Below are 21,277 nucleotides of genomic sequence, written 5' to 3'. Positions count from 1 at the left end.
GGCCAAGACTTGGCAACTGATAGCTTTTAGGGGGAATGTATGCTGATTCCTAATTGTTATCCTCTAACCCTCTATCTTATTTCCTGGTGCAATCATAAATGATGGCTGGAACCTCCACTTTTGTTTGCTTTGCTCCATTAATTAACCATTTTCCATTTACTGTCATTGTCTAATGAAGGTGAATTCTCTTCTGTTGGTAATCCTATTTCTTTTTTTGTAATTGTGTGTTTATATGTTTCTTCTTCATTGTATTTCTAGTGGAGCCTTAGGACAAAGAGCAGATGGTGGAAATATGTGTTCAGTGTTCAGTTTTTTCTGTAAGACTTCTGCAACGTGTGTTTTTCACTGAATAGCACACGGACTTAATGCATATAGAGCTACCTTGTTTTTCCTGATTGTGCCTACAATTCTATGGAGAAATATAATTTGTGAATTACCTGATGAAATTTTCCTAATTTTGAATCATCATCACATTCCTATAAAAAAACTTTTAGAACGGCTATAGTAATATTTTATTTTTGCATTTTTACTTCTGTATTAAAGAAGATTAAGGTTTTGTTTCTTTCCTTTAAGGCTCTTATTTCATTTCAGTATCAAGGGTGTGCAGGGCTAACTTGGGAAGCTTTACATCTTTTTTCTAAGACCTAGGATGTAGATCTAGTTTACACAGTAATTTTTGCCTACAGGAATATTTTGCCTCCCATGGGACATTTGGAAATATCTGGAGACATTTTTGTGGTCACAACTGGCCATGGTCGGGAGGTCTTATTGGCATTCCGTGGGTAGAGGGGATGTTATTAAATGTCCCACAACACACCAGGAGAACCCTCCACAAAGAATTGTCTGGCCCAATATATCAATATTGCTGAGGGTGACAAACCCTGGTTTAAATAAAAGTCCAATTTGGAGGATGAGTTTTTGTCTTTTTCCTTCTTCTCACTTGAACCCGGGAGGTGGAGGTTGCAGTGAGCCAAGAGTGTGCCACTGCACTCCAGTCTGGGTGACAAAGGTGAAACTCTGTCTCAAAAAAAAAAAAAAAATCATAAATATCTTCAGTTTCGAACATTTGAGTAATTCTCTAATCTCCTTTATAAGTAACTACTAATGTGGAATAATTGAAAGACATCGTATTTGGAATGGAATGTAATTTATAAATTCTGGGTTTACCTCTAACTCATGATATGCCTTTGAGCAAATTGTTTTATGTGAATTCTTGGATTTGATTTTCTGGAAAACAAAAGCTCTTAACTTTTAGCACTAAAATTATATTTAATACTAATCAGTACTTAACCTGTATGTGGTTATTTTTTGGAAGAGAAACTACTGAGTTTTAAAAACTTTATGTTTGCATAAAAGGAGAATTTGAGAATATTTTAGGGACTACTTGCTGGAGGTAGTGAAACTGTCTCATTGAAAAATCATTCAAAGACATTTGTCTTAGTCTGTTTTATAGTGTTGTAACAGAATAACAGAGAGTGAGTAATTTATAAAGAACAGTCATTTATTTTCTGACTGTTCTGGAGTCTGGGAAATCCAAGATGAAAATATCAACATTTGGTGTCTCAGGGCCTTCTTGTTTCATCCTCACATGGTAGCAGGCAGAAGGGCAGGAGAGCAAGTTAGTCCAATGTGTGAAGCCTCATTCATAAGGGCCTTAATCCCATGAATGAGGAAGGAGCCCTCTTGGCCTAATGACCTCTTAAAAGTCCTACCTGTTAATATCATCACATTGACAACATCAACAGATGAATTTTGGAGGGAATACATTCCAACAGTAGCAAATTTAGTAGAGCAAATTCCAAAGACATTGAGCCTAGGCCAGCTGTCAGTCATGGGTATAATTTTAGATGTTTTCAGGCTCTGAAGCTTTGCATTTAAATTTAAACTTTGGAACAAAGATCTATATCTCTGCATTGACCAAATAGAATGTATGTGAATTCCATGGTCTTGATTTTTTTCTGTTTGGGGTCTTATAATTAATTTAGGCTTTCATTTTCTTGGTTTGGAATTTATTAATCTAAAATATACTTTAGAGGGCTTCAGAACTAAAGAAGTAGAGTTGTAAGCTTGTTTTTGTTTTTTTTTTTTTGAGACAGAGTCTTATGTCACTCAGGATGGAGTGGTCATGTAACCTTGAACTCCTGGGTTCAAGCAATCCTCCTGAGTAGCTGGGACTATAGGCCGGTGCCCGACATGACAGAGTGAGACTCTATATTAAAAAAAAATAAATTAAATAAAAAGTAAATAAATAAATGATGTCTTATTTCATAATAGTTGTGACTTTGTAAAGCTTTTAAATCTGCTTTACCCAGAGTCTAACTTTTAAATAAAATACAGGATATAAAAGGTGGGAGCCTCTTGAATGGAATGTAAGGGCTTTATCTCTCTCTCCATAAGATAGATATATTCTGTTTCTTGTCCCCCATTGAGTCAAGAATTTTGGCATAAGAAACTGCTGAAGAAAATAGGTTGAATAAGCTAATATTTTTCTTCTTTTTGCAGGATATAGAAGACTTAGATCATTATGAGATGAAAGAAGAGCCTATTAGTGGGAAAATGTTGGAGGATGAAGGAACTGAAAACAAAAATTGGGCAATATTAGAGAAAATAAGGAAGACTGAAAGGTAAGACCATTTAAATGTGTAATTGCGTATAAATATCTGGAGCCTGGACTTTTTGGTCAAGTAATTATAGTTAACACCAGGCAATTCATGAATATGCCGATCTCAGCTGCTGTCCTCCTCCATTCCTGCTTTAGTGGTGGATTCAGTCATTTGTTTATTGGTTTTGAGACAGGGTCTTGCTCTGTCACCTGGGCTAGGGTGTGGTGGCACAATCATAGTTCACTGTAGCCTTTATCTCCCAGGCTCCAGTGGTCCTCCTGCCTCCAGTGGTCCTCCTGCCTCAGCCTCCCAAGTGCCTCGGACTATAGGCATGTGGCACCGCACCAGGCTAAACTTTTTGATTTTTAGTAGAGATGAGGTCTCACTATGTTGACCATGCTGGTCTTGAACACCTGAGTTCAACCACTCCTGCTACCTCGGCCTGCCCAAGTGCTGGGATTACAGACATGAGCCACCATGCCCAGCCACACTCATATGCTTTGCTGCCCAAGGTTATCTTTCTCGTCTACGAATAGCCACTTTTTACCCTGTTCATCTGCTCTTCACATCCTGAACCACCAGCTGATCCCTGTATATGCCCCTTTCCAGCTGTCTATGCTGTTTTCTCTGCTGACCTTCCTTCTGTGGCATCTGTACATTCAAATACATTCTCTCCTACAAAACACAACTCAAATTATTTCTCCTTCATGAAGCTGACTTTGGTCCATCCTGCTCTGACCAAACCAAAAGTAATGTTTCTCTTTTGACTTAAAATGTCTTTTAGGTGAAGCGGCAGGATGGGAAAGAAACACTGAGTTTGGTGACAGACACACGTATGGTTTCACTTTGCTCAACTCTAAAATATGGTTAGACAGTACATATCTTTTGGATGGTTGCTATGAAAAATAAATTAAAATGATGTATGTATATACAAAAAATGCCTAGACAGAGTAGGGAAATATCAAATAATTGTCTGAACACTTACTGCTTCTTGCCTTGTACTAGAGCTATTTACCAACTCCACAATATCCGAGGACCAGTTACTTTGTCTTGGGCACAGGTTCTCCAAAACAGGGAATGAATTGTTAAGCAAGTAGATGCCAAATGTTGAAATCAGATAGATAACTCTCCCTCCTTCCATCTTATTTGTATGTTAATTTAATTGGTAACTTTTCATACGGCAAAGAAATTTAGCCAATCCCTCATATCTTGATTATTTAAAAAACTGAGATTGTAGCATTTGAATTAATGTTACTGTTCTTTCTGTGTCTTGTGATCAATTCCAGTTTGAGTTATCTTCTAAACAAGGATAAATTATTGAACACTTTTGCATGACCGATACTATGCTAAATACTTTATACTTTATAGATCTTTTCATTTATTCATCATAGCCACTGTGTGAAATAGGTGCTCTTCATATTTTAGAGATAGGAAAAGCTTCTCATATTTTATAGATATGAAATGAGTTCATGGTTACATAGCTAAGAAGTAATATTTTTATAAACTGTTTTTTCTCCTTCAAAGTCTAGTACAGTCTTTAAAACCTTTGGTTTCACATGACTAAAAAGCAGTTCCATTTCTATATAGTTTTAGGATATGATATCGATATTTTTCATCTTTAGAGAAGTCCCTGCACTGAAAAACTGAAACCAGTTGCATGTAAGCACACATGGTTCCCAGTGTCTTAATGTGTGAACTAGACTGTCTGTGTAATACTCTTGCTTGTCGTCTTATGAATGGAAGCCTATTTGAGTTAATAATGTGTCACCTTGAGTGTCTTCTAGTATTTTCAAAAATTGCTCGGGTTTGGAATAGACTCATACTGAATTCTATGCTTCTGTAGAGTCCATAGTGGTCTGAACATGTTGGCTAGAGTTTTTCAGGTGATAAGAAAAAGGAAATGGACCAGACTTGTGTCTAGTTTTATATTCTCTTCAAACTTCATAATGCTTCATTTAATGGGACTTTTTCTTTTTTTTTAGATGGAGTTTCACTCTGTCACCCAGGCTGGAGTGCAATGGCATGGTCTTGGCTCACTGCAACCTCTGCCTCCCGGGTAAAAGCAATTCTCCTGCCTCAGCCTCCTGAGTAGCTGGGACTACAGGCATGCACCACCACACTCAGCTAATTTTTGTATTTTTAGTAGAGACTGGGTTTCACTATGTTGGCCAGGCTGGTCTCGAACTCCTGATCTTGTGATCTGCACACCTCAGCCTCCCAAAGTGCTGGGATTACAGGCATGAGCCACGGTGCCTTGCCTTTTTTTACTTCTGAAATTGTTAAGTGATGATCTAATTTTATCGTAATCTTTTTCTTTTTTCTTTTGAGATGGAGTCTTGCTCTGTGGCCCAGGCCAGAGTGCAGTGGCACCATCTCAGCTCAGTATTACCTCCACCTTCTGGACTCAAGTGATTCTCTTGCCCCAGCTTCCCTAGTAGCTGGGACTACAGGCACGTGCATCCACACCTCACCAACTTTTGTATTTTTTTAGTATAGATGGGGTTTCATCCTGACGGCCAGGCTGGTTTCAAACTCTTGGCCTCACGTGATCCACCCACCTCGGCCTCCCAAAGTGCTGGGATTACAGGTGTGAGCCCCCTGCCTGGCTACTGTAATCTTTTAGAGTAGGTTGAAATACCTTAAATTTTTAAATTAGTTGGCTCAGTAGACCCTGGTAAACAGTGGCTTTTGTGTTTCAGGCTGCAGTGTCTGGGTCAGTGTAAGCTTCAGATAAACTTACGGAAGAGCTCAGGGACATATACAGATCACAGAGTTGTAAGACAGGTAAGGATCTCTAAATCCCTGCTCTTATTGTTCTTTTGTTCTTTTCTGTTGTCAGATTATAAATATCATTTCTTAAAACTGGACAGAAATGGAAATGTTTATTAACTTTATTTTGTGAAACTCAAACACAATCAAGTTCCAAAAGATGTAGGAGGTAAGATAGGATAAGTTTGCTTGTTTTTGGATTTAAAGAAATTGTTTTTATAAGCCCATTGGAATTTTTTTTGTCATCTTCCTGATAGAGTGAACATTTACATGATTTTTATCTTCTGGCAAAAAAGCTCGAGCAATATGGCTTGATAAGTAAATAAAAGTAATACATTTCATTATACAGGGAATGATTGCCAAGTTGATTTTTGTGACTTTTTTCCCCCAAGTTTGAAAGCAACATAATCAACTCTTATTGTGGAGGTAGTTATGTTATTACTTTTGAAATATATAAATAGAATACACCAGGGGCCGGGCGCGGTGGCTCAAGCCTGTAATCCCAGCACTTTGGGAGGCCGAAACGGGCGGATCACGAGGTCAGGAGATCGAGACCATCCTGGCTAACACAGTGAAACCCCGTCTCTACTAAAAAATACAAAAAACTAGCCGGGCGAGGTGGTGGGCGCCTGTAGTCCCAGCTACTCGGGAGGCTGAGGCAGGAGAATGGCGTAAACCCGGGAGGCGGAGCTTGCAGTGAGCTGAGATCCGGCCACTGCACTCCAGCCTGGGCGACAGAGTAAGACTCCGTCTCAAAAAAAAAAAAAAAAAAAAAGAATACACCTGTAGTCCCAGCTATGAGGGGTGGTGGGAGGCTGAGGCAGGAAGATCTTTTGAGCTAGGAGAAGTCAAGGCTGCAATGAACTGTGATTGCACTATTATATTCCAGCCTGGGTGGCACTATTATATTCCAGCTGTCTCATAAAACAAAAAAAAAGAGGGGAGTGGGGGTTGGGATACATATTGGATATGTATATATAGGACAGTTATAGAAAAATACCGATTCTTTAGTGATTTAACTTTTGACAGTTCTTGGCCGAGCGCGGTGGCTCATGCCTGTAATCCCAGCACTTTGGGAGGCCGAGGCGGGCGAGTCACGAAGTCAGGAGATCGAGACCATCCTGGCTAACACGGTGAAACCCCGTCTCTACTAAAAATACAAAAAAAAGAAATTAGCCGGGCGTGGTGGCAGTCGCCTGTAGTCCCAGCTACTCCGGAGGCTGAGGCGGGAGAATGGTGTGAACCTGGGAAGCGAAGCTTGTGGCGAGCCGAGATCGTGCCACTGGGGGTGACAGAGCGAGACTCCGTCTCAAAAAAAAAAAAAAAAAAAAAAAAAAAGCTTTTGACAGTTCTGTCCATGGCAAATTTTTCTCCTTAAACACACTGGCTAATAACACAAGTTTAGGAAAGCATAGCAAACTTTTTTTGAATTCTTGAGAACATTATATACATGTGACTGTTTTCCTTTAGAATGACTGCAAACTCTGAACCCCCTTATTAGATTAGATTTAGGCTATTATGATCTCTTTGGGACACTTATCCTAAAGGAGCTGGAAGCTATAGTGGCCTCTATTCTTCCTGGGGATATAGAGCAGCTGAAGATCTCCTCTTTCTGGAACTTACCCTGGGTGCTCTATTTTAGCTTTCAGATTGGTTCATTTTTGACTTAGCAAAAATAATAATAATAATAATAATCTTTTTGTTTGAATTATTTTTTTGTTTTGTAATTCTCAAGGTTGACCCTGATAGTCCCTTGCACAGTGATCTTCAGATCTTAAAAGAAAAAGAAGGGATAGGAGACATTTTGCTTATCTTTTAAGGTAAGAAAATTGTTATGAGACTCTACATCCTTCTAATGGGTGTATATTTGTACAAGTGTTTGGAAAACAGTTTGGTAAAGTGGAAGATACTCATACCCTNAAAACAAACAAACAAAGTTTAGGGGTTAATCTCCTACACATTCATTTACTTCATTTGAATGTTAGAGCCACTCATGTTTATTTGTGTTTCTAACTTAAATTTATTTGTAGAAAGTTAAAGGAGAGTGGGTCTTTCCCTCATGTTCACTCTGTATTTTGACAGTTCAAATCACTTCACTTTTACCTGACACATATAAATGACTAGGAATGACCTTCAGATAGTGTTTAGCATCTGGAACCTATCTGACAATAATGTGTTCATCAGGGACCTCTGGATTAAATCACATACCGGCATATTTAAGCTGAATGTCAGTCTGAAAAATAAAAGTGCTATATTAACTGAAATACCACTCTTTGTGTAGGAATTTTGTCATATGTTTAAGAAAAAGCTAAAAAGAATGGAAATTCTATGACAATAACTTTAGTCTTTCTTCAAAGTGCATGCAGTCGTTTGCAATACCTCATTCAGCCAAGTATTTGTTCTCTTCCTCATTCAGTATAAGGCAGCTTTCAATTTGCTTAGAAGGCAACATTAGAAGGTTAGAGTTAATCAGAAACATAAAATCTAAAATGTGAGTTCAACTGAATAAATTTGAATTTCTGTAGGAAGAATCAAAATACCTATTTAAAGATTGCAATATATGATAATCATTTTTAAAGTATTTGATTAAACTTTAGGTTTTCCAGAAATGAAAAAAATCAATTCTAAAACCAAAGCTGATTTTTAGAAAATGTGAAAATGTAAATCAGCCCTATCCATAATAGAGTTTCTCTAAAACTTTATGTTAGTCATTTTAAAATAACTATTCAAAAATATAACTGCTATCTTAATGTTTTGAAATAAGTTAAAACATTTTAAATATGAATACTATAGTTTAAAAAAAAGAAACTAGGGGAAGGAAAAGTAGAGAAAGAAATGCCAATTCCAGTCCAAAGCTTTATTTGCCAAGTTTTCTTAGAATGACTTTTACCAATTTATGAATTCTTATAAACATAGAATATATATGGAAATACTGAATCCTATAATGGAAATATTGAATTTGCCTAAAGTGGCATTGTTGACTGCTGCGATGTTACTGTAATGTAATAAATTATTAAATTGTTGCAAAGTGTTGTTTTTGCCTTAAAATTGTGTGTGTCTTGAAAACTATAGTATTAAATACTATAGAGTGCAAATACTGGGCAGGCTTGGCATGAGATAATGTTTTTATTTTTACAAAATTGTAACTATGTAAGTGTGTTTATTAAAAGAACAAACTAAAATTTATGGGATGAAAGAGTTATGGGATGAAAGAGTTATGGGGCAAAACGTGGAAAAGTGTGTCAAAAAAAGTAGAAAAAAGTTTTATGAAAAGTTATTTTAAATAGTTATGAAAAAGAAGTTATGGTATTTAAAAAAAAAGTCACAGGATATAAATAAAAATAAATAAAAGCAGGCCCCTGTCAGCATAAGCCTGGAGAAGTGGGTCTGGAGTCTTCACCCCCACCATGTCCCTGCCACCCCTTCCCAGTCACCCGTTTACCACTAGGGTAGCAAGACAAGACCCCTGTCTAATGGGGGGAGACAGACTTTTTGCCACCTTGACCACAGCTGAGTCCTTGAATTTCTGGACGATGATGCTTGTTATTTAAGAACCAGAGGCTGATGGAGTTGGTTTGTTTGGAGGAGGCCTGATGACCTCTCTACTCTCACCAAAGCAACTTTTCCCTCGGGGGCTCCCATCTTCTTATTCAGAGAGGCAGCTGAACCAGGACAGTGGGGCTAACAGTAGACCAAGTGAGGGCATGGGCTGCTGGGGTGACTCCCGCTTCCCCAGTATACACATTGAATTTGTGTAACATTCTGGGGGGTAGGGCCACCCCCTGTATTGTACCTAGTGGAGGTTGGAGCTGGCATAAGGAGAGGAGGTTCTAATAATTATTTGCAGCTGGGAAACTTATTTATTCCTAGCATAGGACAGAGGAAGGAGGCGGGGATGGGGTCGTGGCTCCCTTGGTGATGTGACTCCTGTTTATTTCACTTTTCATTGTGGAATAAATGGATTTAGCCATACAGCTCAGCCTGGTGTGTTCCCGTTTCCCTCACTGGGTCCACGGCATCCAGGCAGTGCACCCACAGTTCAGACCAATGCTCAGTCCCCTCAGGCTTCCCTTTTCTCTGGTTACCCTGTCTTCCAACCCACTGGCCCAGGGCCACCCCTCACCTTGGGAAGCCCCAAGTGTCTGAGAACGAGGAGCCCCAGAGTGTCTGAGCATGTCCAGCTGGGCTGTTGAGGATCTTCCAGGCCTGTTACCTGTATGCTGCCTGGTGACACCTGGTGGATGTGACGGGGACTGCCATGGTGCCTAATGGGCACAGTCCCGCCCTGACAGCCAACAGGCTCAGAAGACTGATCTAGCTGTGGCCGGGAAGACAGATACCAGCACCCAAGGGCACTGACTTCCATCTACCCCAGGTGTCTTCCCTTCCGTCCGCCTGCCTCTCTCTCCTGTCTGCACTGGGTGGCCTGTTCTGTCTGTCCTTACAGAGTGCAGGCTGCCCCTCAGTCTCCCTCCAGGCTGAGTTCATGACCCTGCCCCCTAGTGGCCAGAGCCGGCATCACAGGATAAGAACCAGCTAAGCTCCAGGGACTTTCCAGGAAATGTGTCCCTTGGAAAGGCTGTAGCCTTTTCACCACTCCCAACAGCACCCTAGAAATGGCTTGGCCTTTCCCCTCCCCTGAGCTCCACAGAGAACACAGCCAGCAGAGGACACATTGCCCGTTATCCAGAAATGGGTTTCTCAGCCGAGGGACAGCAGGACTGGTAGAGACTGTCAGTCCACGCAGCTGCCTGCACAGCACCCCCATGCTTGGTGGAGGGTGGGAGGGATGGCGGGGGCTGGCTGTCCACATGACAGGCTCACTGGAGGTGGCACACTTTGGAGGGGCGATGTCAGGGGACGGCTTTCTCTTGTTGGGCCACAAGACTCCACAAGGACAGCACGGGGACTGATTCCCAGTGCTAGAGGCGAGGCCATCGGCCATGTATAGGTGTGCGCATATATATATATATATATGAGTATTTATCGCTATTTACAGAACAGGGCAGGGGCATACCACAGAGGGGGCACAAGTTTTCAGCAACGGTCACAGCTGGAAGTATCAGCTCACCACTACAACAGACTAAGTCACAGATGAAGGCTTTGGGGCTGGGGATCCACTGTCAAGTCACAGGACACCCGCCCAGGCAGGCTTGGAAAGAGAGGCCTCCGAGAAGAGGAGAGATCTGTTTAGAGGTCGAAGCAGGGCCTGGGACTCTCAGGACGGGATGGACTTGCCTGACCTGATCAGCGGGCAGTTGGAGAGAAGCAGAGAGAAAACGGGAGAGAGAAAAGGAAGCAGATTGCTGATGAGGCAAGCGCAGAGCATGGGCACAATGCAAGAGCTGTATGAGGGCCAGGGAGGGGAGGGAGCAGGTGCGGGTGTGTAGTAAGGTTCCTGGAAAAGGGGCTGGAAGGGAAAAGGGAGGAAGATGGAAGGAAGAGCCGGAACTTCACAGGTAGTGCCTGGGGGCTGCAGCGGCCCTCCACACCCCACATACGCCTCTCCCACGGCATCCAGGCAGTGCACCCACAGTTCAGACCAATGCTCAGTCCCCTCAGGCTTCCCTTTTCTCTGGTTACCCTGTCTTCCAACCCACTGGCCCAGGGCCACCCCTCACCTTGGGGAGCCCCAAGCAACAGCCACCAGGCCTGATAGGGAAGGAATACTGCTTGAACCAGGATGATGACGCTAAAAGGGATGGACGGTTGGATTGAGCGCCGGAGGCCCCTCTGGGCCATCAGAAAGCCCAGGACCCTCTGAGAGGACCCTTGGGTAGGCAAGGAGGGCAGGCAGCCAGATGCCACTGGCCATAGATTTGTAAGTCTAAGAGGGAAGCCTCAGCTTGTTGGGGGACTGCAGGTCACATAGGTGAGGCTGGGCCCTTCCTGCAGAAAAAAGCAGAAGAGGGAGAGTCTGTGGCAGGAGAGGCGGGCAGGCTCACTGGACAGAGCTCAGCCAGGCCAGCAGGCAGTGTAGTCCCCTTGGCTGAATAGCATAGGTGACCCCTAGGAGCAACAGGCCAAGGTGCGTGAGCCCGCTGGCTGGCAGTAGTGCTTCAGCAGGGGCCAGGGACCCTGCTTTCGGTCACACACTAGCAGCTATGATGGTACCTGGGAGGGAGGGAAGGGGGCTTTGTGTCCCTGCCTGGCCTGTGAAGTGTGTTGTGGGATGACCGTGTGCATGGGAGTCTCAAGGTTTTATCCTAGATCACCACTGGATTGCAACAAATAGAGGAGGTGGGACCCCGACTATCACCACCGCTCTGCAGTGGATTTGGCTCTCAGCACTCCCAGGCTGGGAGCTGGGTACTCTGCCCTGGCAGCATGACAGACTGCATGACAGGTACAGCGTGCCCAGGATGATGTTCCTAGACCTCTGGCCGCCTCAGAATCCAGCCCCACACACGACCCCCTCCAAGCTCCCACCATAAACCGCAAGCTCTCTGCCGTCTCTGACAGCTCCAGAGAGCACCCACGTCTGCCAGCCTGGGCATGGAGCCCGTTCCAAGAGCCCCCAGGCTGTCAGGGAGGGTGGGGGGGCTTTGGGACCGTGGGGACCAGCCCTGGTACCTGCGTCTGGCCGGGATGCTCTGCACCTGCAGCCAGGAGTCATCCACGCGCTGCACCTGCAGCCAGGAGTCATCCACGCGCCCCTGTGGGCGTGCTGACGGTGGTCGTGTTGATGGTGGTCGTGTTGATGTCGCCAATGATGCTGAGCACCTCCGTCAGCATGTGGTGCATGCGCAGCATCTCGTCGCCCCACTGTGCCTGCTCTGCTGACTCCTCTATCAGTGTGTTCTGGTCCCCATGTGAGTACAGGTTGGACAGCAGCTCCGAGATGAATTCCTTGGTCTGAGAGTGGGCAAAGAGGGAAGAAGGGTGGAACCTAATGCCTGTGCTGCCCTGGCCGCCCTGCCGGGCCCTGCTGGGACTGTGCGCTGGGCTTGGAGCCCTAAGTATGGCTTTTCAGATGTGGCTTCTACACCACTTAGACTCGAAGATCTGCCTCCCCATTGCCTTTTCTCACTCAGATGGGAACACTGAGGTCCAGAGGAAAAGTCACCTGTCCAAGGTTACAGATCTGGAAGAGGACCCAGGACCTATCATGCCACCAGGACACCTGTCTACTTGGTTTTTAAAAATTGTTTTTGGAGATAGGATCTTACTCTGTTGCCAGGTTGGAGTACAGTGGGTGAGATCACTGCTTACTGCAGCCTCAACCTCCTGGGCTCAAAGTGATCCTCCAACGTCAGCCTGTCAAGTAGCTAGGACTACAGGCATGTGCCATCACCAAGCCCGGCTATTTTTAAAATTTGTGTATACAGACCTGGACTCACTGTGTTGCCCAGGCTGGTCTCGAACTCCTGTGCTCAAGCAAACCTCCTGCCTTGGCCTCCCAAAGTGCTGGGATTACAGGCATGGGCCACTGTGCCCAGTCCCACGTTATATTTCCATGGGACAGCTCTGGTCTTGACCGTGCCTCCCTCCCTGGACCTGGTCCCAGAGGGCTGTTTGCCATCTCCCCCAGCCCAACATGGCCACCTGCATCCCCAGTGCCATAGGAGCCCCCTGCCCGCATGGGGCAGTGCATGCTCATTGTTGATCATGAGGTGCATCATGGTCCTTGTCATGAGACCAACCACGAGGTCCAGCACGGTCTTGTTGACAATGGCCATATAGGAGTCTACCAGGTTCTGGGTGGTCTCCTTTAAGATCTATTTGCTTAGAATAGTGTTTACTAGAGGTGAGGAAGGGTAAGGGGGAGGAGGTAGCCAAAGGTTGGCTAACAGGTTAACAGATACAAGAGTACATGGCTGAATGTGGTGGCTCACACACTGGTGTAATCCTAGCTCTCTGGGAGGCTGAGGGGAGAGGATCACTTGAGGTCAGGAGTTCATGGCCAGCCTGGGCAACATAGGAGATATTAGGTCTACAAAAAATTTAAAAATTAGCTAGGCATGGTGGTCCATACCTGTGGTCCCGGCTACTAAAGCCCAAATTGAAGGACAAAATAAATCAATCACGACTTTTCACATTTTGTGAATGTGATCAAAATGTGACCAAGGACTCACTGAATTACATAGTATTATATCAATGTTACATTTCCTGATTTTGATCATTGCATTGTGGTTATATAAAATAATGTTCTTGTTCTGGAAGTAACACTGAAATATTTGGGAGCAAATGGGCAGATCTCCAACTTCAAGTGGAGCAGAAAAAAATAGTTGTGTGTATATATATACACACACACATACATATACAAAGAATATATGGCCTGGCGCGGTGGCTCACGCCTATAATCCCAGCACTTTGGGAGGCCAATGCAGGTGAATCACCTGAGGTAGGGAGTTCAAGAACAGCCTGACCAACATGGAGAAACCCTGTCTCTACCAATAATACAAAATTAGCCGGGCGTGGTGGGCACCTGTAATCTCAGCTACTCGGGAGGCTGAGACAGGAGAATCACCTGAACCTGGGAACTGGAGGTTGCAGTGAGCCAAGATCACACCATTGCACTCCAGCCTGGTCCACAAGAGCAGAACTCCGTCTCAAAAAAAAAAAAAATTGCTTTGTGTGGTGGTGAGCGCCTGTAATCCCAGCTACTCGGGAGGCTGAGGCAGGAGAATCACTTGAACTAGGGAGTTGGAGGTTGCAGTGAGACAAGATCGTGCCACTGCACTCCAGCCTGGGTGACAGAGTGAGACTCTATCTACCGCTCCACCCCCCAAAAAAAGATAAAGCCATTGAAGCAAAATATGAACTAGTAAACTTGGGTGTTCTTTGTACTATTCTTCCAACTTCTCTGTAAGTTTGAAATTATACAAAAATTAAGTTACAAAACACATTTAAAATGTTTGCTGTATTTATCTGCTTGACAGAAGCAGATACACAAGAATCACTTTAAGGCTAGAACTTTGCCACTTCCTGGCTGCTTTTTTTTGAGACAGGGTCTCACTTCGTCGCCTAGATTGTAGTGCAGTGGCGTGATCTCGGCTCATTCCAACTTCCACCTCCAAGGCTTAGGCAGCCCTCCAACCTCAGCCTCCCAAGTAGCTGGACTACACATGCACATCACCATGCCCAGCTTATTTTCTACCTTTTTTGTAGAGAGGTCTTGCTATTGCCCAGGCTGGTCTCCAACTCTCAGGCTCAAGCAATCCTTCCCACCTCAGTCTCCTCAAGTACTGGGATTACAGGTGTGAGCCACCATGCCCTGCCCGTTCTCTTGGACACCCGTCCACCAGCTAAGCTTGGCTCTCCAACAGCTCCTTCTCCCACTGGAGAAACACGGAGCCACCAACTTTCCTCATACGCAAGGGCATGAACCAACCAAGTGCAGCCCAGCTCCTGAGACGCACACACGCAGTTAACTGACAGCCTCAACAGAGATCCTAAAGCTCAGAGTCCAAGGCAGTCTACTCAGGCTGCAGCTGGTGAGTCTGCCTCCAGTTAGGCTGAAGCATCCCAGTATCATCGGTTCTCCCACATTCATTCACATTTGTTGAGATCTCTTATATTCCAGGCACTGGGCTCCACACTGGACACAAAGACACCACTTATCCTACCTCCCACTGACAGAAAAGTAAAACCCTGATACACGTGATAATCCTGTTGCTACCATCTCAATGTGGGCAAGTTGGCCCAAATTATGTGTACCGAGCAGGGGTTGAAGACCCAGGGAAGCAGGGTGGCGCTGTCAAAGCAGCTTTCCAGGCTCATACTGCAGACCACTAGCCACACGCTCAGGCTTGCCCTTGCTCGTTTACTAAACTCCGGTGAACCCATTCCCCACAGACAAGCAGCACCCGAATCCCAGGCAAGTGCCAGCTGATGTGTCACCTTGAGAGCTCCTGCCTTTACTCTACCCACACACAACTGCAAAGATGACACAGGCAAGGCTGTTGTCCCAGATTTATTGAAAATAATATAGCACTGCAGAAAAAATTCAAACAGGTCCCCGAGGCGTTTTGAAATTCATCCCAACTGTAGGCTGAGTGACCTGCAGGTTGGACAGACTGCCGAAGTCCTGGAACGAGAAAATGGATTCAGTGAGCAGTTACTGGTGAGATCTGTGGGTGGGCCCCAGAAGAAAACAGAGGGCCTTCTCCCTGCCCCTAGAGCCACAGCATTCTCAAGGAGGTCCAGAGGCTACCTGAAAGACCCTTTACTCTAAGAGCCAACAGGGGCCTCAATGCCTCCCACTTTTCCAGTGTGATCTTCCTTCAACACACACCTGACCGTGTGGTATCCCCATTTACAACTCTACAACTTTTACCCAATGTACCATACCATTTTCTGTTTTCACAACCCCTTCCTATCACTCAAAAACATCATTTCTCAATCTTGGCAATGCAGACATCCTGGGCTGGACATTCTTTGTTACAGGGAGCTGTCCTGTGCATTGCAGAAAGTTTAGCAACATCCTTGGCCTCTATCCATTAGAAGTTAGCAGGTATCCCCTTGCTATGAGAACCAAAACAATGTGTCTGGACATTGCCAAATGTGCTCTAAGACAAAACTCTGTCCCTTTGAGAATACACAGTGCCACTTGCTTTGCAGGACCAGCCCCAGGTAAGAGCTATTACTAATCTAATCAACATTTGTGAAGGGCCCAAGTACACAAGGCACCAAGCAGAAGGGAGGGAGGCAAGAGCAGACCCTGCCCTCGCACAAGCTCAGGCTGGTGGGCAGGGCAAGAAGCCAAAGGGCCCACCTTATACCTGGAACTTCATGTCCTATTTGGTCCTCAGAAACCCATTTTAGTTTCAACAAAAAAGCTGCATTCAGCGCAGTGGTTATTTCAGGAGGAAAAGACCCACAGCGGGCTGTGCCTGTACTGGTGATGTTTTTCTGAAGCTGGGAAAGCACATGTGAGTTCATTTTGCTAATTACCTTTTTGAGTGCCTTAAACATTTAATGACTATAAAAATAGGAAAAATGAAGTTGTTCAAAATCACCAACTGCCCAATGGATTTTTTTTTTTTTTTGAGGCAGCGTCTCTCTCTGTCACCCAGGCTGGAGTGCAGTGGCCAGATCTCAGCTCACTACAAGCTCCGCCTCCTGGGTTCACGCCATTCTCCTGCCTCAGCCTCCCGAAGCTGGAACTACAGGCGCCCGCCACCTCACCCAGCTAGTTTTTTGTAGTTTTTAGTAGAGACGGGGTTTCACCATGTTAGCCAGGATGGTCTCGATCTCCTAACCTCGTGATCCGCCCATCTCGGCCTCCCATAGTGCTGGGATTACAGGCTTGAGCCACCGCGCCCGGCCTGCCCAATGGATTTTTGAAGCCCATGCTTTCACCTAAGTATGCAAAAGGACTAAGATTAAGTCACAGAAGAAACATCAAAGTGCAATGAAGATACCCTGAATTACCTAAGTAGTGCCTTGTATGTACCTGGAAATGGACCAAAGCTCATTTGAGTGGTTAGCATGGAGACACCAAAGGAATACCATCACAGAAGAAAAGCAGGCAGAATGAAGAGAGCCAGGGCTGACACAAAGGGGGCAACCTAAGCCAGCCATAAGACCAAGAACAGAAGCAGCCAAGAGAGAACAGGTATCCTGGAAGCCACTAGATTTGGGAATCATGATCCTGAGGCGAGCAAACTCAATGCACACAACTTTCGCTACACCCATTATGAAAGCAGTCTAATTTAGTGGCTAGAAGTTTAGATGGGATTCCCAACTCTGCCACTTACTAGCTGGGTGACCTTGGATAGTAAGACCTACTGATGGTTTTTGACCAGGAAAATACCACTTTAGGAATCCACCAAACACTTACCAAAAGCTTCAGCATTTCCTTAGTGTCAGGATCTACTTCAATTATCTCCTGATCCAGGGCTGAGACCTAGAAACAAAGGAGATAGGCTCAACATACCAATCAATGAGATTATCACTCACCTCTCCTCCTTTCCCCAGGTTCTTAAATATGGAGAAGAGGAGTTGCACAAGGATAGCATTCCTTGTGCTCTACAGTATTACAGACCCCGATGACCTGTTCTTCTGGTCTTACCTTCCCATGCCCTCAATACGTCTATTCAGTATTCAGAACACTTGGAGTCTTTGTTTACACCAAGAAATACTATATTAGGGGCAAATGAAAAACCCACGTGCCACGATAGCAGTCATCAAATCAACATCATTAAGGGCTCTCATGAAATATGGACTAAACTTAACTAGTTCCAAAAGAGCAGAATGGAGGCTAAGAAACTGATAGGGGGCTATGGGCACCTACAGCTGGTTAGGAAATGTATGGATAAAAGGTCTCAGATTCAGCTGAGGTCCCTTTGGAAGCCGGAACCCACAGCTTTATCATTCGAGGATTAGCCAGAAGCCCAATTATCCAGAAAGTTTACCTCGGGAACATAATTGTCTCTCCTTTCTCTCTCCTCCTCCTGCAGCTTGATGGAGATACCTCTTACAGGGCCTCTCTGAATTCGCTTCATCAGATGAGTGACATAGCTACAAAGCACGCATAGCCAAAGAGAACAGTGAGAAAACAAATCAACTCCCACCTGGTACTCAGCACATGTGGATATATAAATACCCGCTTTAGTTCTTTTCCACAGTGAGAAGGGAGAGGACTATACTGGGACCTCCTACACATAGAACCTCCACTGGTCTGAGCATTCCTTCCCTTTGGTTTCTCACTCACTATTCAAACTCTCCTTCATAGTGATCAACTCCCCCTCCCCCGCCCCGCCCCGCAGTTTCACGACCCTTCACCGCCTTCATTTTCTTTCTTCCAATTTCAAATTCACATAATTTGGCAATTAATACGTTGACTTTGGCACTATTCTTCCAGACCATATTCCTATAAATCTCTCGAACAGTAACTGCAACTGTGAAGAACGCATTAGAAGTTGACACCTAGCCGGGCACGGTGGCTCACGCCTGTAATCCCAACAATTTGGGAGGCCGGATCGCTTGAGGTCAGGAGTTCGAGACCAGCCTGGACAACATGGTGAAACCCGTCTCTACTAAAAACACAAAAATTAGGCGGGCGTGATGGCACGTGCCTGTGATCCCAGCTACTCGGAAGGCTGACGCAGGAGAATCGCTTGAACCCGGGAGGCAGAGGTTGCAGTGGGCCGAGATCGCGCCACTGCTCTAGCCTGGGCGCCAGGGCAAGATTCCCTCTCAAAAAAAAAAAAAAAAAAAAAAGGAGAAGAAAAGAAAGCTGACACCTAAAAGCAACGTAGCTACAATGCAAGAGGTCTGACGGTGGCTACCTCCAACCCAGTGTCACCGCGGCCAGTCATGACACAAGCCTAAGTTCACAACGGAAATCCTGCACACGCAGAGCTCTAGCCCTCCTCCGGAACACAAGGGAGCTCAGGCTAACGAAACCACCACAGTACCGTCTCTTACACAGTCGGAGGGCGGCAGAGCACATAAACAGGCCGCGGGGCCCCGGAGACCGAGGAAGCCCCGACTCACCCTGCTATCTTGTTGCGGAGCTTCTTGCTGGGGATGATGGCGATCTCCTCGCACACGCGCTTGTTCGTGTGGAAGTCGTTGCCCAGGCGCGTGTAGTACTTCTCTATGATGACCCGGGCCGCCTTCTTCACGGTTTTGGTGCGAACGCGGCCCTGCGGGTGGAGAGCACAGGATCACTCACGAGCCAGTGCAACCTTTTGGGAAGAGTGCCGCACCGAGTCCCGGCGGGTGTGGTTGGGGACCGCCGGCTGCGATGAGCCGGAGAGGGGGCCCGGCTGGGCACTGCCCGACGCCGGGCTCAATGCGGAAGCTGCCTTCCCGCTGCGCTCCAGCCTGACAGGGCTCCGCGCCCGCCCGGCCCAGGGCCTCTTTTTGTGGGCTGAAGACCGCGGTAAGCTGCAGATGGAAGACGATTATGGAGGATGCCGGCATCGACCCAAAACACCTACCATGTTGGCGGGTCCTTGGTAAAGAGGAAACAGGAAGCACAGGCGAGGCCTATTAAAGCTTAGGCCAGAAAGCCGCTTCCGCCGGTACCGGGCGCGCTGAGCCTACTAGGGAGCCACACAGCGCCCCCTGGCGGAGTGGGGCGGGAGCGGCGGCGGCGCGCCCCTCCGGTGGGCGGGGTGTGTCCCGCCCCCGACGGCCCCTCCCTTTCCGCTCCCCGCTCCCTCTTGGTTGACTTGGGCTAGCTTCTCTCCCTCATCTGATTTTTAATGGGACCGCCCGTGTGCTGTGCTCTAGCGTAGGAGCGGTCCATCTCTTCCACACACGTCAGGGAGAGGAGAGGCATCCGGTCCTCGGGAGGACCGAGAAAGGAAGGCGATCCAGGGCCGCGGAACAATGAAGTGCGGGATGACGGCCGCCCAGGGTCCCCACCCACTCCGCTGGCCAGAGACTTGGCAGGTAGAGACAGGGTGCGACTGGGAGAGACATATCTCATTTCTTCCGGGCCTTTGCTCAAATGTTTCCTTATCAGAGGGCTTTCCCTTCAGACTTAGGTAAAATAACTCCCTCACTATCCCTGCTTATATTTCCTAGCACTTGCCGTGTGACTCGGCTTATTTTTCTCAACTAGGGGTGAGCTCCATGACAGTAATGGTCATTTTGTTTAGCTAATTCCCACTGCTTGAACAGCGCCTAGCACACAGCAACCTCTCCAATATTGACATGAAGGGCCCAAATCACCTGCAGAACTCCCAGCACCTCAGGCACCCTCTCCAACCACCATCTTCAGGCTGTTCCTGCCATACCCATCCCCAAACCAGGGCCTTCCGAAGCCACCAGCTCAGGCTGCCCCGATGGGCCGCAGCCTAGGTAGGGCCCTGCCCCTTCTTCCAACTCTGCTCCCTGGGCTGACAGCAGTCCTAGGCCCCTACCTGATAGGGGAAGGCTGAGCTGGCCAGGCTGGATGAGTTAAGCAGCCCAGGGCTGTGCCTCATTCCTCAACGCACCTTAGGTACTCCAGTCGGACTCTCGACTGGGGATGGAAACCTGAAGGACAGGAAACCCTGGCACCAAAAGTAGCACTGGGACAAAATAAAAGGCCAGAATCTCAGAATTGCGGGAGCAAACTTCCAATCAAGCTGCTGTCAGGCCCGAAGTGAAAGATCAGGGTTTTTTTTTTTCTTTTTTTTTTTTTTTTTTTGAGACGTAGTCTTCCTGTCGCCCACGCTGGAGTGCAGTGGCGCGGTATCAGCTCACTGCAACCTCTGCCTCCCAAGTTCAAGCGATTCTCCTGCCTCAGCCTCCCAAGTAGCTGGGATTACAGGCGTACGCCACCACGCCCGGCTAATTTTTGTATACTTTTTTAGTAGAGCCGGGGTTTCGCCATTTTGGCTAGGCTGGTCTTCAACTTCTGACCTCAGGTGATCCGCCCGCCCTCGTCCTCCCAAAGTGCTGGGATTACAGGTGTGAGCCATTGCACCCGGCCAGCCTTTTTTTTTTTTTTTTTTTTTGAGATAGTCTTGCTCAGTTGCCCAGGCTTCAGTGAAGTGACACGGTTAACAGCTCACTGCAGCCTCAATTTCCTGGGCTCACATGATCCTCCTGCCTCAGCCTCCCCAGTAGCTGGAACTACAAGCACACACCGCCATGCCTGGCTAAGTTTTTTTTTGTAGAGATGGGGTCTCCCTATGTTGCTCAGGCTGGTCTCAAACCCCTAGGGCTCAAGCAATCCTCTTGCCTCAGCCTCCCACAGTGCTGAGATTATAAGCATGAGCCACTGTGCCCAGTCTGGCCTCCCCTTTTATTTTTTGAGACGGAGTCTCACTCTATTGCCCAGGCTGGAGTGCAGTGGCATGGCCTGGGCTCACTGCAACCTCTGCCTCCCGGGTTCAAGTGATTCTCCTGCCTCAGCCTCCCAAGTAGCTGCGATTACAAGCGCCTGCCACCACACCGGGCTAATTTTTTGTATTTTCAATAGAGACAGGGTTTCACCATGTTGGCCAGGCTGGTCTCAA

The 21,277-nt window shown here is 46.3% G+C and overlaps 1 protein-coding gene and 1 pseudogene across 3 annotated transcripts in view; both read right to left on the bottom strand.

Annotated features, from left to right (window-relative positions):
- Nucleotides 1–9,738, bottom strand: part of LOC112629137 — a 65,882-nt pseudogene extending 56,144 nt beyond the window's left edge.
- Nucleotides 9,739–15,273: 5,535 nt separating this feature from the next.
- Nucleotides 15,274–21,277, bottom strand: part of LOC112628619 (40S ribosomal protein S17) — a 108,062-nt gene continuing 102,058 nt past the window's right edge. Inside the window, exons 1-5 of one of the 3 annotated variants that reach the window (XM_025391627.1) lie at nt 21,255–21,258; nt 18,816–18,967; nt 17,732–17,837; nt 17,158–17,223; nt 15,274–15,402 (exon numbers count right to left, since the gene is read on the bottom strand). In XM_025391627.1, the coding sequence (XP_025247412.1) occupies nt 15,322–15,402; nt 17,158–17,223; nt 17,732–17,837; nt 18,816–18,967; nt 21,255–21,257 (408 nt within the window). In that variant the 5' untranslated portion in view covers nt 21,258 and the 3' untranslated portion in view covers nt 15,274–15,321. Of the gene's footprint in view, nt 15,403–17,157; nt 17,224–17,731; nt 17,838–18,815; nt 18,968–19,264; nt 19,376–21,254; nt 21,259–21,277 lie in introns of those variants that run through there. The other 2 variants (XM_025391626.1, XM_025391618.1) reach the window with 2 other exon arrangements.

The sequence above is a fragment of the Theropithecus gelada genome, chromosome 7b, assembly GCF_003255815.1.
Source record: "Theropithecus gelada isolate Dixy chromosome 7b, Tgel_1.0, whole genome shotgun sequence".
NCBI classification, from domain to species: domain Eukaryota; kingdom Metazoa; phylum Chordata; class Mammalia; order Primates; family Cercopithecidae; genus Theropithecus; species Theropithecus gelada.
Note: the sequence above shows the minus strand (reverse complement) of the source record. Positions and strands in the feature narration are given on the sequence as shown.